Genomic DNA, 21,688 nt, shown 5'->3' with positions numbered 1-21,688 from the left:
TAGACCCGACTTTGACTATAGAGGTATGCATTCAAAGATAATAAAGGGCATTCGCCCATGTTCATTGCATGGAGAATGTATGGATTGACTTATGCAACGAGGTAGTTATTATGAAGATGGACTATTGCAGGCTTACTTAGTAGCGAATTATTGACCTCAACATGATTCAAATTCCTCCTTCCAGAAGGGGTTGAGGTTGAGGATGATGGCGTGCTCTTGGATATGAAATATCATAATAGCCAATTGGAAAAGCTTTCCCCATTCCTGTTCAATGGAAAGAAATAGAGGAAACTTCTATTTTTGATAGATTCCAATCTATTTTGTTGAATATCAAGTTTCAACAAATGCTTGAAAAGCAAAGGTCTTAAGAGAGTTCCTCCGAAGGTTGGAGCAAACTATAGTAATTTTGGACCTATTGGAAGGAAATTTCAAGTGGAGATCAAGAGGAAAGATGGTTCATCCTCCTCAAAGCTAGCTAAAACTCTCAAATTGAAGCTCAAAGGTGGAAAGTTGTGTTTCCATCCTCACACTCTTCTCAAGTGCCCCTGCAAGTGCAAGAATTAGATAAAGAAGAGGAAGAGGGAGAGATAATGAGTATATCTACTCCACAATCACCAAGAAACCAATAGCCATCTACCCAAGAGTAACCATTCTTGGATACCATAGACAATGATGTGGATTCATTCTCCACCGTATTCATGCCTACAATTCCCATTTTAGAAGTGAATATGTTGGCACTCCCTATCTCTTCTACGGCTCCTATTCTCATAGAAGATCAATGTTGAGAAGCTCGGAAATGTGTTTGACGATTCTCCAACTCTCACAGAAGGACAAGTTTCCCAACTTGATACCTCAGCTGTAGGGCTTGAGATGTTCACGATGGAGTCATCCCAAAGGACACCCATGGCTCCAACTGTGCAAATTGAGCCGTGCACTATGATAATGGAATACAATCAAGATGAATGTCTCTCATAACCACTATTCGAGTCTTAGTGGATGAAGGTTTCAGGTTGCCTGCATGGTTAGGAAACACCATCATGAAGAGGAGAAAGATCAAGCTGCCCCAAGATGATCTACTTGTAAAGAAAAATAAGTCTAAGCTTTCGAAGGAAAAGGTTGTCTCAAGAATCCATTTTGATTCTGAGAAGACCAAGTATGCTAAGATTGTAGAACCTCTGGTGGATAGACCGGTCAGAGAGCTTAATCGCTCTAATTACAAGTTCACCAAAATTGAACTTGGGAAACAATCACAGTTGGGGTGTCTATAGGATACCCATGATGCACTCTTTAATCTGTCAGAGGTTAATAACAAGCTCTATGAGATGAAAAAATAGTTGAAGTAGGAGAATGCTCGTCTTCACGAGGTTATTTGCCAATAATCCTCGCAGCCTATGGTCATCACATCATAAACAACTTAGGTGAATCAGAGGGTTGAGGCATCTAAGGCTTTGGTCGAGGAGGTTATCTCAGAGGGAGTTTAGTCAATTAAAGATGCACTCAAAGTCATTGAACGTATCAAAGGTGTTGAAGAAAGGCTCTATGATATGATAGCCTCATTCAATCAAGAGATCAATATGCTGAAATAAGATTTGGACACGTGGGATCAAATGGAAAAGGGCGATTAGGATATCTTGATCACATACAATATCATTCCATCCTTGGATATGTTCTATGAATATTAAGGACTCATGGGTTACAAGGCATAGGTGATGTGAAATTTTTTGATGAAGACACAGGGAACCCTAGAAAGTTGTCAGGCCATGGAAATAAAGATCATGAATGATCTATAAGACAAATGGGATGTTAGGTCCTCACAGAGGATGACAACTTGTTCATGGAAGAAGAAATGACTTCAAAGTTCACTTATAGAGTTAATATTGAATTTGATTTAGAAGATTTTGGAGTGCATATAATGATCAAGTTTGCCACATAAGTTTGCGTAAAAGCACTTGTGGGATTCCATTGCGGAAAGCTACTAGGTTGTAAAAATAGGACATGCTAATGCAGTCAGGGTTAACACCATTTCACAGACAATGAAGATTCTATATCTTCCCATGCTTCATGATTGTATTGTCAAGTATAAGGCTTTTGTTGACAATTTTTACATCTTTTCTTCTACTTCTTAGCATTCTCAGCTTTGCAAATCCAAAAGATAGATTACATGTAATCCTAATTGCATGTAATTCGATTAGACAAACCTTCAGTACATATAATCCAATAAATATTCTTTCCTAGTTTTACCAGGTCAAGGTGGTTGAGTTGCTCCCACTTTTTCTTCCTTTCTCTCACTTCTTTTCTTATATAAGGAGTACCCCCCTCTTTGTAAATATCATCTTATATTTAATGCAAGAGAGCTCTGTCAAGCTTCTGCAAGCATAACTTTGATTGCACGGTAGTAATTTGGAAGATAAGTTAATACAAAGAATTCGAAACTTAGATTGGAAGCAATTGTGATAGAGAAAATTAGAAGCTTTGACTATGATTTGTGTCTATTGTCTTTGATTCAAGTTGCTATTGTATGTTTATTAGCGCAAGTGAATAAAAGGGACAATTGGAGCCGAAACTTTGATTGGGAGCAATTGTGGTAATATAAAACTAGAGAGTTTGACTGTATGTTACATTACCATCTGATATTTACGCACTTTGTTAAGGTTACTTCATGTCTTTGAGCTGAAATAACTTATAGGATTATAGAATAGAAATCATCTACTTCTGGAAGTCTTCGCGCCCCAATAGTAGTGATTTACTTTTATAGTGTAGAACAATCAGACTTAGATCCAAGCCAGTACACTTTTAACCAGCCTTTGAGTTGGTGTTGGTTTATCGGTATCACTATTTGTGATTCCTAGACATAAGTGTAGTTTAGAGGTTAGTATCACTGTTTGTGATTCCTAGACATAAGTGTAGTTTAGAGGTTTTTTCTTGCCCATTACTTGCTCCGCAAGTGAATGGATTTTTTCTTGAAACAAGATGAAAGAATATTAGTAACACCCTTCAAAATACCTCTAACACCATGCCCATCTAGATATTTAGGCACTCAACTTAGAAATACAAGAGATAAGGTATAGTGGTATGCCTATGAAGTTCCAAATAATGTTGGGAAGATAATATGCATTCAATGTGATTTTGTTTTAGAGGCATAAACCGCTTCAAATACCACCTTTTAGGCATAAAAAAACATGATTCAACTCCTTGTGGCAAGGCAACTGAAAAAATAAAATGATTCATTAATGTCGTACTTGCAACTGGTGAAGAGAAAAAATTGAATAGGGAGAGGGAAAGATTAGCTATTAGGGCATCCATAGCTGAATCTCAAGGAGCTACTATTGATGTTCAAGAAGAAGCAACACCCAGGAACATAGTGGGATCTCTTTGTGGCTCAGAGATCCGCAAACAAAGTGCCTCTTTTATTGCTTTCACTCCCTCTTCTACAAAACCTAGTTCTTCATCACCATCGACATAATGGACACGAAGATATTTTGTACACAGGAACACAACTTGCAAGAAATTAGCCATGTCAAAGTTCCCAATCGCTGTGTTAGAAACATTATCCAGAGGGGACGAGATGAGAGATGGAGAATACATGAGCTAACTCTCTGTTGCATTGGTACTTCATCTTTCCTTTGGACTTTGTGAATGATGGCGTATCTTGTGCTCCAACAGGAAAATTTCAAAATGTGAACACATCATCAAAGGATATTGATTCCATAAAGATGATGCTTGACTTGCAACAATGGACCTATGAGGGTGAATATGCTCAGAGTATGGATTCAAAGGTATAACGCAATAGCTTTGAGTATAAATAGTAAGCATATGCAAAGGGCTGAAACGAGATTTAGAGAGATGGAATGCATGTGAGAAAATGATGAGTCCTTATGTAAATGCTTCGAGGAATGAAGGCTAGGCACATGGGAATTTGTGCAAATGATTACTTTTGGCTTTTAAAGAGTGACCTTTAGCTAAAATCAGGTTCTTTGGATGCAATTACATGTAAAGTGATTTACATGGAATTGTTTTTTTGATGCAAACATACAATTAGATTTGGAGGGAAATGTATGTAAATGAGATTACATGTAAGTGTGGTTGAGGGGTGAGATTACAGGCAAGCGGATATGGAGAACGAGACACAATATGCTATGACATGGCATGTAATGATGGATGTGGAATGAAATGATGCATCTGCATGGAAAGGTGGAAAATGGAATGAAGGGAAATGATTTCACGTTCTTTGGAAAGAACTTGCAATTTCTTCCAAAACAAGAAAAATGAAAAAAAAGCAAACAAGCAATAAGCACAAAAAAATACATACCTTTGATCTTAGACTCAAAGATGTCAACAAGCAAGTTGCTTTCTTATGTAAATTTGAATTTAGAATTTGGTGAAATTCTAAACACTCAAAAATGGAAGTTCTCTTATTTAAAAAATAAATTGCACTTTTCATGGGACATCTTGGGACAAATGTGCAAAGATGAATGGAAATATGCAATGAAATAGTAGAGAATTGAAAACTTCAACTTGGTGATCAAAGAGCCAAATGATAGGTTTGAAGAAAAACTCTCCAAATTCGAATCCACAAACAACTATATTGACTCCAACTTTGCAAGTGATGGACATTAATGAGCAATGAATCAACATTTTGGCATGGAAATGCCCAAAAACGTGCTCAAACACCCTCAAGATGGAAGTCGTTTTTGTAAAATATCAAGTAGAGGGACGTTTTATGCCAAAAAACGTATTCATAAGATGCTATTACATGGGTCATTTTTGATCATGAAAGGCAAAAACGTTCTCTTGAGTGGCAATACTAGGGCCAAAACTCTACAATGATTTGTATTGAAGGAAAAATGTGATAATAAAGCAACAAATGTGGGCATTTTTCTCCAAAACGTGGCTTCAAGATGTCACAAAATGAGGTGTTTTGCGCATGGATTTGGATGCCCAAGGCATGTGAATACACAAGGAGGTAAGAAAACCTCTAGTTAGAGGAATTCCAAGACATAGCATGGACGGATTTGAAGATTTCTTGGCAAAACATGTCCTTGAAGAGAAAATGCATGGATATTTTTGCCCTTGGAAGCCAAAATCGGTTGTTAACTTGAAAATGCATGTAAAGGAAATCCAAATCACATTCAGGAGAGAGATTGCATGTTTTAAATTGTATGCAAATGGAGGCAAGAGACAAATTGCACTCTAGAGGAGGCATTACAAGTTTTAAAATGCATCAAACTTGGTTCCTTGTGCAAATTGCACTCTTGGAGTGTATTTGCATGTTTTAAATCTTTGTCAAAAATAGGCATATAGTGCAAAATCGCACTCTCCAAGGGTCTCTACATGTTCTAAAGAGGCTTTTAGATGTAAGTCATATTCTAGGAGACCTGTTGCATGTTTTAAAGCACATGCATTTACATGTTTAAGTAGTTGAAAATGCCTTTCTAGTGCAAAATCGTGGTCTCTAGAGGCTTTTACATGTAAACATGTAAATAGGTTGAAAAACATATATATGTACAACTTAAGTGATCAATTAAGCACATGTCTAACTGATTTTTGAGAAAATATCACTTAATTGGGTCAAAAATAACATTTACACTATAAAGTTTAATTACTATTCGTAGATATCATTTCAAAAAGTAATATTTAACTTAGATGTTTTAAATAAAACATAAAATGACTCAAAAAAATAAAACTATGTAGTTAATAAAGTCATTGAAGTGAAAATTAAAAAAAAAACAAATTCAATATGAAAATATAACATAAGTGCACTAAGTCACTTAAGTGATAAATTTAAGTGTTAAATTAATTAAAAAACAAAACATAAAGTAAATTTATATTGTATTTTCCAAAAAATGAATGTCAACTTTAAAATATAACATGAATTTTTAATTTATGCAATTGCATGTGGGGACTCCACCTTTTGTGTTGTAAAATGATCATATCTTTTGATTGCCAAGTCCGATTAAGCCCTAAAATAGATCGAATTGAAGAGAAAACTGAAAGGAATGATTTGAACGAAACCAAAAGACCAAAAGAAAACAACCACACCCTAAAAAACAAGAAAAAAGACTTTGAGGTCATAAAAAAGCAAGCAAGGGCTCATAAAATGGAAAAACTAAAAAGACTTGAGAAAGCCTTTAGTAAAAGGAATCAATATATCAATTGGGGTCAATTGGTTGATTGATGTTGGCCAATTAAATAATGAACTAAACTTAGAGAAAAACGAAACTAAGTTGAAAATTTTCATATTGTTACTTGGAGTTTGTGATGACAAAATGCAGTTAAACATGATGTTGTGGAGAGAGACCTTGTTGTGACCAAACAACAAGTCTATGTGGAATCAAGGGGTAATTTATTTTATTCTATGCTAGCAAATAGAGCAAGAGGCACTCAAACCCCAAGTAAACCACAAAAGTTTAAACTTTAAAACATTTATAATTTGATAAGTTATGTTTTTTGATTGTCTTTCTTCAATGTTTTATAACTTATTCTATTTTGTTTTGCAGATGCCTGGTGGGCAACTTGGGGTGGCGATACCCCCAATTTAAAATAATTTTCTCTAAGAGTAATGTGCCAACCTTGCAATGCATCCATTGTGAGCGCAATTGGAGCTTATTTGAGTCCACCCACATGGAAAAAAGAAACGAATTGACTCAAAAATGGCTCTATGACCTTGTTCATGTGCAATATAATCTTAAGTTTGCGCTGTAATGTTCTGTTTGTTGAGGTTGCTTGATGAATCCGTCACAACCACTAAGTGACCACAAGAAAGATCTATAGGAAGGCCGTACAAAGGGATGGTGATTGGTTTGTACGGGATCTGAAAGTTTGTATGAAGAGCAAGTGAATAGGGTTGTACGGTAGCGAGTGTGTGTTCCAACAGGGCCATACGGTAGGGAGTATGTGTGCTCTGTACAGTAGGAAATATGTGCACCGTATTGTGTTTCAGACACAAGCCGGCATTGGTGAGAGGAGAAGCATTGACATAGGCTTAACCTCCCAACTGCGAACCATTACTTATCCCCACCTATTCTAATTTAATAGAACGACCCTCCTTACCTCAGCATCGGGCTTGGGATGTTCATAAGTCCAATCATCAGAGTAATCGGGTGGATTGAAGTCCCAATAGTTATTCTCCAAAATAACTGAAACATTTGGACAATCAACAAAGATCACTTGTTCGGTACATTTGCCTAATTCTACCCTGGCCAAGGATTTCAAAATTGGGTCTACAAACCTGATCTCCACCAACTCAACTTGGCGACATCTTACATAAGTGGAACATGCATGAGTTAAAGTAATATTTAATATGCTTTTTATTAATTCTAATGCCAATCTTATTTTATAGATTCTCTACACCTCCTCACCATATTCAGGCCTCCAAGCCAATGATTCCTAGGTGCTATCAAACTATAATTGCAGTATAACATTTCACCTTCTTCACCATTTGTTGGCATCATCACCTGGTGAATTCATTGGTGTTCTAATTTTAAGATATTCTGTTCACTATTATGAGATTTGATTGGATGTATTTGGATCTAAACTGAGATGATTTATGTTTACATAACTGATAGACTTCCATGACAAATTTTTCATTATATGTTGCAGAATATATATATATATATATATATATATATATATATATATATATAACTATCATCCTTTGCATTCGAATGGAAGCAACAAACATCATGACATGGACTCAGTATCACTAACACCTTATTGCTGTTGTTATAATATGGAAAAAGAAAAACAAAGAACCAGTGGAGTATGGAATATATATAATTTTGTTTGCTATGCATCGAACTTGGCAATAAAAGAATATGAAAACAAGATACGGCAGGTACCTTACATGACTCCTCTAAATAATTCTGAATGGCTTGCGCTTGGGAAAGACTTCGGTTTCCGAACTGAGACCTGTGGCAAGTGTGATGAGGAAAAGTTCAGGCAATACGAGAATTCAAATTTGAGCTCTGTTGCTTTGGGTTACTGGCGGCAATGAGTTTGATGGAAGAAGGAAAAAGGAATGCATGATACTATTACGAGAGTCTAAGAAATAGTGAAGAGCTCGACTCTTCAGCTTTTGTCTGTTACAAGAATCTATTCAAAACCATTCAAATCGGTTTAAAAAGAAAAAGAAAGGAGGAAAAGAAAGAAAGGAAATAGGAAGTTTAAAAGTTATTATTATTTTATTATTATTTTATGTTCTTATCTATGTTCATGTGTACGTAATGATAAGGTGGCATCATTAGATTATAATTTGTAATGTATAGGTGTCATCTTATTATTATATACATATGTTTGTATTTAAGAATATAAAATATTAGTTAAAAAATAATAATAATATTTGAGAATTCTTTAAAGGTAAGAATTTGTGTTTATTTACATTATTTATTATAATGTTCCTTTTTATAGCTCATGCGGTTCCACCTTGTAATACGTTGCCACGTCCTAGTAACCTTGCCAAGGTAGTTTTAGGTCAAACCTGTCGTTTCTGATGACTGGACTACTCGACCATCCCCTTCTGATGACCTTGTTTAACAATGCTCCCCCTCTGTCTTCAGTCTTCTTCCTATAATCATTCAAAACAATATTCTCGCCAAGACATCAATTCAAGATTTATAAATTGTTAATTCAAAATCATCTAGTGACCGTTAGAGATTTCATCAATGTCAGAATAACTAACTCTTCTTTCACATGTTCATCATATATCTATGTTACCTGAGGATGCGTTTCCACCCCTAAACTCGAAGTTTCGGAAATGGGAATGGTTTCGGGGATGGGGGGATGGCAGGGGACGTTTCTCAGATGTCCCCACTTAGAGAAGAAAATAGGAAATGTGTCCCCGAAACTTCAAAAACGGTCAACGAGTTTCCAAACACGTCGATCGTTTCGGGGACTGCTTTTCCTTTTCCTAACGTCTCGGGGACTGCATAAAATGTTTCCTATTAAAATTTATTAAACTCAAAAAAACCATTAAAAAAATGATTTTCCAGTCATCTGCGGGCTCGGACTTGTGGAAGTCAATTTTTTTATAAAATATATTATAAAATGAATGATTAGGGGCAGCTTTCATAGTATCTTTGTTTTCATTTTGAAGCTCGGGATGATAGTGATGTGTGACTTTGATTTGGATGATTAGGGGCAGCTAGTATCTTTTGTTTTTATTTTGACTTTGATGTTTCAGACTTTGGAGTGTTTTGTCTTGACATTATAATATTATATGATCATTGATAGTTGATACATTGATGGAATGGTTATATATCAATATGATCATTGATACACTATAGTTGATACTTCAAAAGTTTAAAACTTAAAAATTTGAGTCTTTATCTATTCAACGTTTCCATTTTATTGAGAGTTGATGTTTCTCATTCTCTTATTTGATTCATTTCATTATGTACTAATGTTATTTTAAGTACTTAAATGACTTTTGAAAATGATGCTATTTAGAATTTTCTATGATGATTCGATTAGATGCTGATTGCTATGCTCTATGATCATTGATGAATCATTATTTGATTAATGGAATTGATAATTTTAAACTATGTTGCTTTGATGAATGTATAGTTGACGAAGATATTTGGAAATTCAGATATATATAAAAAGCCGTTCCCTATTTCAGCAAAAAAAAAGTCATCCTAAAAACCCGTTTCCCCGTCCCCCCGTCCCCTCGTCCCCGAAACTTGGGGTAACATAGTCATATATACAACGGCTATAATTAACTAACTCAATTTCACATGATTAGGAAGAAACAAATCAATACAACGGCTATAATTAACTCACTTTCATAAGAAGTAATAAATTGATGCAACGACTATAATTAATTAACTCACTTTCACATGATCGATGCAACGGCTATAATTAACTCACTTTCACATGATCAATGCAATGGCTATAATTAACTAACTCACTTTCACATGATCAAGAAGAAATAAATTGATAGAACGGCTATAATTAACTAACTCACTTTCACATGATATTGATTCGTTAAATCAACAACTAAGTTCAATTAAAAATTTAGGGTAAAATTTTGGGACGAAACAGGATCCATTTTTTCTCTAGTAGTTCTTGAATCGTCTTTTCGATCTCATCTTTGAATTTCTTAGGATGGCGGTAGGGTGTGGTTATGACTGAGTTGGCTCCAGCTTCCAACTCGATAGTGTGTTCAAACCCTCGATGAGGCGGTATGCCAGGAGGAATGTCTATAAAAACCTTGTCATATTCACTCAAAATATTTTGGAGATCATCCTCCTAGGGAGGTGTTCGTTTCCCTTTTATAGGTTTTTCCGAGACAAAACAATGTGCAGCCCAAGCAACATCATCATGTCGAAAAATTGCCTCTATCCAATGTGCAGAAACTTCCTTCGAACCCCCATTTAACATTTAGTGGAAAACAACCTTCTTTCCATTGATAGCAAAAGTGAGGTCCATCCATTTGAAGTTCTGAGTGTATTCATCAAGTGTCTCCATCTACTGTGTACCCAAAATAACCTCCATGTCATCAAGGTCCTCTATGAAGAAATCCTTGGTCGCTGTGTGATTCACCATTGTGATACTTAGATGAAGAACAAGGTGTGTGTAGGGTAGAAGAGTCCCTCCGGCAAACTTGACCTGGAATCTTGTGTGCGTCTCCATAGGTAGACCTCTTTGCTTCACCAGAGACGAGTATATGAAATTTAGAGTAGCCCCGCTATCGAGCATCACCATAACCCTTTGTCCTTGAAGGGTTGCCCATACACCAAACACCGTGCACCTTGGGCTACCGGCAAGGGCGATAGTTCCTCCATGCCGTACCAATGCTGCAATTCTTTTCATATGGTTCAAAGTAATCATTTTGGTGTCTTTGTGGGGTTGGTTGTCTTCAGAGGGTATATGTTCTAGTTCGTCCTTATCGGACATGACCTCAATGTAGTGGATTTTTCTTTTCCTGAGGCATCTATGCCCAGGTTCCCATTGTCCTTTATAGTTGAAACATAGTTTCTTCCTTCGGAGCTCCTACCTGGTAGCTTCGTCCATGTACGACTTTCTTAGTGGAGGTTTGTTATCTTTGTCCCTCAGAAACACTGGCGGTTTGGAATGTAACTTTGTGAGGATGATGCCGTTGATGATGCCATACTCCTTGCCTTCTTAATGGCCTCGAACAGGGTGGCAGGATTGAACCCTTTTAGCCAACCTTTCAGTAGTTCTGTCAGTCCGTGCATGAAGAGCACTATCCGTCTTCTTCCAAAAATGTCCGTGACCGAAATAGAAAATTTCTGATATTCTACAATGTACTAGTCATCCGATCTATTTTGCCTCAGTTGTGCCAAATCTTTGAAATTGAGTTCTAGATCTTTATCGTCAAATCGATTTATCAATCTCTCCATGAATTTCGCATAGGTATTTATTTGATTATACCCTAGTGTGATGGTGCCATGATGTCACCATTCATGCGCAACTCCCTCCAAGTGTAAGGCCACAAATTTTATTGCTTGTTCTAGCATGGGATTAAGTTGGAAGTAAGTATTTGCCTTCTTTACCCATGCTTGCACAAATATGAATCTAGATCCGTCAAATGGTGACAGATTTACTTTACTCAACTTCCTCCTAAGATTATCATTAAAATATCCTTTGTTTTTGCTTCCTACATACCTCATTCTAAGATCTCCATAATCTTTGTAGGATATATATTCCTCCAAATTCGCATTCTTCTAGTGTTCTCTCAGTTGTTCTTGCATTTCTTCAAAGGTCGGTTGCTTCCCTCTAGGTGGTGTCTCTATCCATAGGGGAAAAGACAACATGGAAGGTCAAGAGTGTGCTAGATGAGGGTTTGCTTTATCTGGCACCAAGTCCGTGCTGTGACCATTTTGTTACCCGGATTTTTTTTATCTGCCAACTTCTTGAGAGTCTCTTCCATGAGTTGCTAAGTATCATTGATCTGTGCCTAATTCCTCGCAAGTTCTCTCAGTAGCGCCACAAGTTCGGCAGCTGTGGGTTCCAGTTTGATGGCCAGTTTATGAATAGAATGGGTTCTTCTTCTCTTCCGGCTATAAACTCTGTTCTGTTTGTTGAAGTTGCCTGATGAATCCGTCAGAACCACTGAGTCACCACTACAAAGATCTACAGGAAGGTCGTACAAAGGGATGGTGATGGGTTTGTATGGGCTCTGAAAGTTTGTATGAAGAGCAACTAAATAGGGCCGTACGATAGGGGGTGTGTGTTCCAATAGGGCCATACAGTAGGGAGTGTGTGTGCTTCGTACGGTATGATATATATGCATCGTACTGTGTTTCAGACACAAGCTGTATGGTAGAAGATATGGAGTTGAGGAGTATGGTGAACGTAGGGAACAACACGGTGAAGGGCAAAGGAAGGTGGTATGGACAACTGAGGCTGTACGGTGTGGGATGGGAGCCAAGTTGACAACCATACAAAATATCTTAGAGGCCATACATTCAGCAATACAGGTCGTACGGAGGGTGATTAGGAGGTTGACAATGATGAAGTATGATGCTAAAGATGTGAAGGGATGGAAGTATGGATTGAGATAGAAGGCTGTACGGACAATGGAGAGAGGTACGGAGATGGTTGTGATGCTAGAGGGAGACGAAACCAACACACAGATACTGCCAGCTTGAAGTAGCTAGGACACAGAATATATATATCAGATAATAAATAGCTTGCAACAAGAATGAAGCTCCGACTTGTCAGATCCGAGTGAAGTGTTATAGGCGACGAAATAGGGTGAGGATTGAATCCCGCCGAAACTGGAAATAGCCAAGTAGTGAAGATCTTTCACTTCCGAAATGGTGAACTACAGAGAATCCCAACTAGAATTCGCACTACAATGAAATAATCCAAATTGCATGCCTAATGACTACCTACAAGCTGTGCTTAAATACTTGTCAGGGAAAAATTTCCAAGGGTGTACAAAGCTAGCCGATGGCAACACAAACTATGGAAACAAAACAAAAATTGGGTTCGACATATATTAAATCAATCAGCCTATTAACAATAATTTGATTAATAATCTATTTTCTGACGGGGATATTACATGCACATCAAAAAGGCACAATGTTCAGTGCTTAGTCCACTTGATTTGGATGATATAAATCCTTATTTTGATTGAATGACACAGGAGCTAGGTCCTTTTTTTTAGCGATGAGATCGCTAATTTGGAGAGGTAGGCCATGGAGGACGGGGCTGGAATAGATTTCACAATGGATGACATTGAGGACGAGGACAATGAGGACTCAAATGAGGAGTCATTACTAGTGCTACATATAGGAGATATGTCCAGGGCAGAGAGCAAGTCAATAGGGATGCCGAGCATGGAGGCACAACCAAAAACTTCACAATCACGCCCACTCCCACTGCAGAGCTCCTCTTCTAGGCCTTAACCCTTTTTCTTTTCTTGTAGTAGAGTTGGGAAGAGGAAGATGTGATTGTATTGATGTATTTAGTGTTTGCTTCTAGTTTGACAAAAACTATTTACTATTTTGCTTCCTGCCATCAACATTCCGCATGAGAATGCTATTTTGTACCCACTATGCATTTTTTTATATCTTCTCAATTTTTACTTATTACAAATTTACATGTATCTTCTCATTGAATTTTGTAAAAGCAATGTTTTTTTAAACCAAATTTAAGCTATTTTTTAGATTCCTGAGTTTTTCCTCAATTTATTGAAAAAATGGCCGAGTTTTTCCTGTATTTATTTTTGGGGGCTTGGTGAGTTGTTGCTGAGTGAGAGTTTTTCAACTACGAGTCAAATGATACCAAGCAATAGCATCAATTTAATAATAATGATGAAGAAGGCATCGAATGATCTGATCATGCATGACAAATAATATATTCCTATACCGTGCAAAATTGAAGGGCAATGTATTTAAAGAGTCACCTAGACTGCAGTATTGTCGAAGGCAAATCTTAATCATGACTAAGACACATATAGACTAAAGGGAGGAAAATGGTAATACAAATATTGATCAAGGTAAGAGATGAATTAGTGTTAATTGTTGATGACTATTATGGTACAATAAGTGGTGACTCTTCATTGAGAGGTGACTATGCCATCCTACCTCTTCACTGGCCAATGAAGAACATATATATGGATACCATGCCATTGTAAAAGGGGATTGAAGAAGGTTTGATATTATTACTTTTATTTCCCTTTGTGGAATAGCTCGTGTATAAAACATAGAAGGTTGCTATCACAACCAGTTGTCCAAGCATTATAATTGTATATCATAGACAACATCCATAGAAGAGCATACATCAACAGATACATATCTGAGATGGCTTGTGTGACGGAGAAGATTGCATATATAATAGTGAATAGCAGAGACCATATCTTTGCTTGAAGATTATGTGTAATTCTGTAACTTACAGCATATAATACATTTCAAGATCAGAGAGAGCTGTACAGGATATAGTGCATATAATACATTGTTAGCAACCCCAGTTCCTATCATCTTCTCTTTGATTTTAAAAGCGATTTAGATTATGTTATCAATTGTTGCATGAAGATAACATTACTTGCAGGAAATTAAATCAATATTTTATGTTGTATGAAGATTACGTTGATTGCAGGAAATTGAATGAGTCGATCCGTCATGTTGTGTCTGCCTGAAAATATTGATACCAAGTGGGGTGCATCTGTTGACAGTGTAAAGATGGAACATATAAGAAAAAGAAAATTCTCTTATTCTAATGTTTAAAGGCAGCAATCATATGTTATCGGGCTGGCAAGAGAACATGCAGCTTACTTTTGCCATGATGGTAGCAGTTGGAAAGTTCTTTAATTTCCTGACTTCTAAATAGGCATACAACTGCAGTATTTGTCTTTCATTTCCGTCAATGTGGGAGCAGTGATGTGATAAGTGATGAATAACATATGCATTGTTATATGCTGCTGTTGACATATAAAATAGATTGAAAAGCTGTCTATGAATTCTGAAGATAGAACATGTTGAAGAATATTCGGGATGAAAACAGATCGGGTATAGTGTGCAGGTGACTGATAGTTACAGTCAGTTCCTTATAATCAAAAGAGGTGATATCTATATTCCACTTAACAACTGTCGTTTTGTTTCCTGAGATTTCTGGGTAGATTGTGTTCCAGTTTTTTTGCATCATACCCAGAAATCTCAGCAAATGTTGTCATGGATTGTGGAAAATTACTATCTTCAATTATCCTTTTACAGTATGATATTTTGGATCTTAAAATTGATATACTCACAGGGGTTGATGATATTCTGAAAACTGGATTTTGTAATGTTACAAAGTAATTCTGAAAGATGTTGGACTCCAAGACTCTGTGTATGTCTCAGATTGTAGTTATTTGACAGGGGTAAGATAAATTATATTGATAAATTCAGAATTGAGTTAAAAGTCACATAGTTGTAACTACATCATTAAGTATTCAGGATTGCATTGAGATATATTAGATTGAAGCCATTTGACAAAAAGATAGAAGGAATTGTTTGGTAGATCAGATTCTCTAATTCAGATTGTCTGGCTCACTATTACATGTAATTGATCATCACTGATTATTTTAAAAAATTCAGGCTGGTTGGATGGTTACTCAAAATTGTATAAATCAATATTTGAGTAAAGTGAGGAGCTTATTCTTATTTAAAGCTGATAATCATTTCACTGTGTCAAAACATTAACAAGGTGAAAAGTTGATTGGATTGGAGCCTTAAACATTGTAGAGTTGGTGGTCATATAAGGTTGTTGAGTTAATGCTCAAATTGTATAAGTTGATGCTTATGTTATGGAAAAGTTGTTTCTCTTAAGAAGAGAGGGGTTTGTTAAATCCTTAGGGTTGGAGCCTTTAAAGATGTAATTGGTTATAGATTTGTGAGGGTGTATTAGGACGGTATATCCTAGTAGCATTAATCACTGTGGTTTCTCCCTGTTGGGTTTCCATGTCAAGTACCTGTGTATTGATTTATGGTATTATGATACTATTCTTATATCTTTGAATTGATGCACTAGTTATACAATGCAAACTAAGATAACCATAAAGTTTGAATCTGGAACACAAAGTAAAAATATATTTACTACTACTGCCTCCTCACCCCCCCATTCATAGTAGTAAACCTGGGTTCTTCATACATTGTAACATTCGAAACAACCTTTACACATAAACTGCATTCTAACACTGTATAAACTAGTATGATAATGGATAAGCTTCTATTATTAGTTAATGGTTACTATTATAATGTTTCTAATATTAGTTAGTTTGTAGTTATCTGTTAGCTCTCTTTAGCTTTTTTTAAGATAGAATAGAATGTTTCTATTCTTTATGATCGTTTCCTAACGAAACATCGTTTTATTCTTTTGTATATATTGACTTCTCGGTCTCTATTAATATCAAACAAATATTTTCTAATTATTTCTTAGTATGGTATCAGAGCCAATTCTTTGATTTTTTTTGGAAAATATTATAATTTCTTGTTTGAAATTATTAGAGCAATATTTTTTGAAATTATTTTCTGTGATATCTACTTACGACCTTATTTCTATAACTACCGTCTGTTTTGTCTACACATTTCTGCCATTTTTTGTAGTTTTTTTTGCAGCTAGTCTGTTTTTGTTCAAAACCCTAATTTTCTGTGCCAAATCAAATTTTTTTGGTGGGTTTTTCAACATCTCAACTAGGTTGTCATCAGATTTTTCTGGGTGCCTTGATTTTCATGTCTCAATTTTCAAGCCAGCATATCCAGAAGCTGAAACATATTCCTTCTGGGTTTTCCAAGCTCTCTTTTGGGTACCTCTTCATTATTTTGGGTCTTCTATTATTTTGCCTCGAAGTACGTGCCTTTATAGATTTTCACTAGAAAATGTGCTATTGCACCTGTAATTAATATTTTGCTCGAGGGAAATCAAAAGTTCAACGGTCGCAATTATGGCACATGGAAACAGTGGATACTAACCATCTTTGAATATCGCAACAACGATAAGGTGGTTTTGGTTCACAATAGTCTTCTTAGCAAAGGCCCTTTGCTCCTACTTCAAAAGGCTCCAAGAAAAAGAACATTCAATGCAACTATTTCCATAAGTATGGGCACATGAAGATTGAATGTTGAAAGCACTTAGCTGCCCTTTCTAAGCAATCTAGTTCGTAGCCCACAACAAATAGTGTAGAGCACTCTGAGCAAACTGAATCTACCTTTTACGCTTTTTGACAACTTGGTGTTGTGGATAGATTAACCAGTAAGGGAGGGTATTGCGATAATAGATGAACTTCTATTATTTGTTAATGGTTATCTATTTGTAATCTATTGTAAACATTAGAATGTTTCTAATATTAGTTAGTTTGTAGTTATTTGTTAGCTTTCTTTTAGCTAGAATAAAATGTTTCTATTCTTTATGATCGTTTCCTATGGAAACATCATTTTATTCTTTTGTATGTATTGACCTTTCGGTCTCTGTTAATTTCAAGCAAATATTTTCAAATTACTTCATAACAAAAACATCCATCCATATTGAGTAGATTCATCATTGCATTTGTATTACCAATCCTATGTTCATTCTGATATAATTCATTATCTCTACATTTGCATTACAACATTGTTCATTACATTGTCGTTGTTGTCATACATACCATTCATTTTTGCATTTATAATCCATTATTGTAGCATTTGGAATTACCTGTCATATATAGATCATTGCCTGATATTCACATTCATTGTTATTGCATATATCTGCATTGTAATCAGTAGATAAGTGAAGAGGGAATTCAATAACTTCACATAGTGTCCAGATACTAAAAACAGGGACATTTCAGATATCTAGGTAGATGTCTTCCCCTTGCTAATTAGAAATAGCTAACAGCTATTAAGAAAAAGTTTCCTAATTGTCTCATCTTTATTTGTTTGACATACCTAACATTCTAGAACAAATTTGTGAAAATCACCTTTAAGCACTCCCCAAATGAAAAGTTACTTAATTTGTTGATATGTCTTCAAAAAATTTGAGTTGCCCTCAACTGGAGAGTCACAGGGCCCTTCTAGGATCTTGTGTTTGAGAATGAAATTCTTGCATGTTTACAATCTTGTTTTATACCCTAAGGAGTCTCCCTTCCAGAGAAACATTTCTCAATTTCTTAGGTTGTTTCATAATTGAATAAGATTCCTTGTAGTAATTGTAATCTGCAGCCTGGTTTGTTTTATTTGTCTTACAAGTTTTAAAAGAAGAGAGAGATGTGCAGAATATTTGTCCAATATTATAGATGCTTGCAGCAATAAATAACTGAGAAAATGATATTATTTAGGATCTCACAATGGTGAAATAACTCACAAATCATTTCAGAACTTTAGATACAATATTTTATGAAAATATGACCCAGTTTATGAAATCACATTACTAATATATTTCAAGCATACCCATAAACTCAAGAAGAAAAATATGGTCTGGCTTATAAAACCTGCAATATGGCAATGAAGAGATGGGACATCAAAAAAAGCCTCCAAAGGCTGCTTGATGAATACAAATGATTGAAGCAAGCCCAAATGCCTCCTCAATAGCTACAAAACTATGCCTAAACCCTAGTGGCCTCCCTTTTAAGCAACCATATCCTCCCCAGAGCAGTAAGCCCAGCAAAGAGTATGCGCAGCTTGCCAAAATGACCCCACATAAAGTGTAGCAAAGTTAATGCTTCTTGTCAATCTGCCTTCACAAACAATTTTTAGTAATGTGCGGCTCTGAAAAGTGAAGAAGAGAATAAATCAAAACACCACTAAGCTCCAATATGATTCCTAAATGGAAGCACCAAAATCCGCTAGATTGGACCTCTTGGAGCTTGGAAGATGTTATTTTCAAGAGATTTTCTTCTTACAGAGCTCCGTATTGAACAAGTTCAATCAGCCAAGTAGAATACCAAAATATCAAATTAAGCATATGCGATGAGCTCTTCAAATTTTCTTTTGTAGTTCCCCAAGAAGCAATGCGAATGTCCAAGCCATTTTAAAACCTTGTCTACCATAAGCAGTACACATCCCAAAAATGCTCCCTTTCAAAATGAAATTCCAACCTTTTGAAAGCTTGCCAAACTTTTTGGAGAAGCATGCTATTTTTTTCCATCCACAAATTGCTCTAGCTCATCATTTTATGTGCTTCATGACATATTGATATGATCAAAATTTCATATCTGTCTCAAATCAATGCTCTGTACAATTTGGATGATTTATTTAATTAATTAAACTTAAGTTGTTCTAAGGAGGAAATATTGAAAAGGCCACTAAGGTATAACTGTTTATTTAGAAGTGTTTTAACTTGTGCTACGGGGGGCTGCTTATGTACAAGATGGTCTTTTGCACATAATGAATTATTCAATTTGGAAAAATGCCCGTGGAGGAAAAAGGAAGATTATTATTATTTTATTTTCCTTTCTCTGGGATATTATAAAAGAAAGAGGCTTCATTGTTGAGGTTAGCAACAATATGATATTGGTTTCTACTTCAAATAGAAGCCATTTTAATCTCTAATTGTTTTGAGTACAAAATTCCTGCTGAAGGCATTGGTATCAAGGACAAAAATTCCCCTAGCTGGTTTGGCTGGCTTCATAAAGAGGCCACAACTATGCCTAGGAGTATAGTATTAGTTGGTTTCTTCAAGGGTGGAGGTAATTGATGTATTTTCACTAGCTGTTTTCTGTTTTGGAAATGATGTTTGTAGTTGAGTTTGAAGAGTTTTTCAAGTATTTTGATGGAGAGGCCGTACCTATAGCTTGTCATGAGTTTTTAGAGGATCAAGTTCTATGTTATTCTTAAAGGAAGGTATAATACAACAGGTCTACTAGTCTTTGAATTACCTACTAGGAAGTTGTCTTCATTCATTTATGCTTAATAGTTTTCTCTCCTTAATATTTAAAAATCTCGTTGGCCCTAAAATTTCAAAAATTCGATACTTGACAAAATCTCAAGAAAAAAATGACATAAACTTGTCAATATTATTGAAAATTTAATATAAATAATCTTTAAAAATTCTTCAAAATCACACAATACCAAGTTTATTGAGCGTATTGCTAATTTCCAGTATATAGAAATTGAAATTAGAATTTGATACCTACCATTTACCATAAAACAAGTTCAACTATACATGAGTTTTAATGCTACTTCAACTAGTTATGTTATATGTAGATGTTGGCCAATCTAAAGAGATTTTTGGCAAGTTGTTCAATAATAACGTCTAAGCAGGCATCTTAGGAGTTATGTCCCAATTCTCTATCATCCCCTCATTGTAATCAAGTTTTAATTGATAGATTCCAATAACTAATGAGGAGGGGTAGTTTTCTTCATGGGGGTCTGATGGGAAAACCTCTAATGGGTTCAAGGTGTAACTCTCCCAGTGGAGTGGAGAGGCAGTCAATCGCAAATTAAGGTCATTAAAAAGTTTTACTGGCAATGAAAATCAAATATCTTAACTCAATTAAGGAAAATAATTATATGCATTTGGCCAAGTTTTAATTACAAAACTTACAAGCTTTTGCATTTAATTAGGAGTTTTATTGGAAAGAATTGCTGACTTTTTCAAAAACTCATTGGAAAGTTTTTGGACGAGTGACTTGTTCGACATTTTGACTTGGGGTACATACAAGTTTAAAGAGTTTTTGGAGAATTTTTCAACTATGATCGGGCTTACTTTATATTTTAGCACATGCATCTAGGACAAAAGCATAAAAGTTTACATTCGTAGAAATTTCCCCATTGAAATCTTGTATATTGTATAACGTTAATACTATTAAATTTTGTTTATAGTGTTAGTTTTCAAGATTAGGTTTACTGAGATCTTAGAGAGCTTCTCTTTCAATTTGATGAATTGTTCTTCCATATGTATGTTTTCCACTTGGCATCACTTCACAAGAGACAAGTAAAAATATTAGCAGCTTTTAATTAATGGCTTGTAAAAAATATTTGTGTTTAAACACCACTATCTCATAATTTAAGTACCATAAATCAAAAAATTCTAAATTGTTGTCAATTAAATTTACTTTTAAAATAAGGTAGTACTTCTAATTTGTATGGTCCTTGTAAACTATCATTGATCCCACTCATTTTTTATAAAATAGGCGGCTTCTAGAAAGTAATGTGTTACAAAAGGAAAAAGGGCTAGAGTCAAATGATTACTCACACTATGAAAACAAGTCATTTTTACAAATACTAGATGTTCAAGTTGATAATTGATATACGATATATTTTGTCTTAGAGAAAACATTCAACATCTTAGATTATAATAAGTTACAGATTAAAAATGTAGTTTATCAGTTCAAGTTGTATTTAGAGACTTGAAAAAATCTTTGGAGATAACGTGTCTACTATTTCCTTGTTCACACTGCAGGCAGACCCTGGGAAGCTTGATTGGAAAGCATTTTTTCAGAATCCCTTGCAACCTCTGGTTGTGGATATTGGAAGTGGTATACACATCTTTCTGTATGATTTGTAATTAATTCAACTAGATTGTTCAAATCATATGCATGATCGTGTACATTGCCTTATATCATAATGCATACAAATCTATAGCATCCAAGAGTGAGTTTTTACTTGGTATGATGCTTAACATTTCAATTTAATAGAAGTTTCTCACATGTAATGTGCAAGGTTTATTCAATCTAATATGGTCTAATTATTGAAGAATAATGTAGCTTGGACAAGACAACAATGGTTGAATTATAAATATGATATTTAAAAGACATTCAAGCTAGAAT

The 21,688-nt window shown here is 35.3% G+C and overlaps 1 protein-coding gene across 3 annotated transcripts in view; it reads left to right on the top strand.

Annotated features, from left to right (window-relative positions):
• Positions 1-21,688, top strand: part of LOC149562001 (phosphoglycerate kinase, cytosolic-like) — a 271,433-nt gene that overhangs the window by 105,875 nt on the left and 143,870 nt on the right. For all 3 annotated transcript variants that reach the window (XM_089825544.1, XM_089825543.1, XM_089825542.1), the window contains one exon: positions 21,322-21,397. In XM_089825544.1, coding sequence (XP_089681670.1) covers positions 21,322-21,397 — 76 coding nt within the window. The remainder of the gene's footprint in view (positions 1-21,321; positions 21,398-21,688) is intronic.

The sequence above is a fragment of the Cupressus sempervirens genome, chromosome 4, assembly GCF_028749045.1.
Source record: "Cupressus sempervirens isolate cs-2001-9-10 chromosome 4, ASM2874904v1, whole genome shotgun sequence".
NCBI classification, from domain to species: domain Eukaryota; kingdom Viridiplantae; phylum Streptophyta; class Pinopsida; order Cupressales; family Cupressaceae; genus Cupressus; species Cupressus sempervirens.
This window is presented reverse-complemented; position numbering and strand designations above follow the sequence as displayed.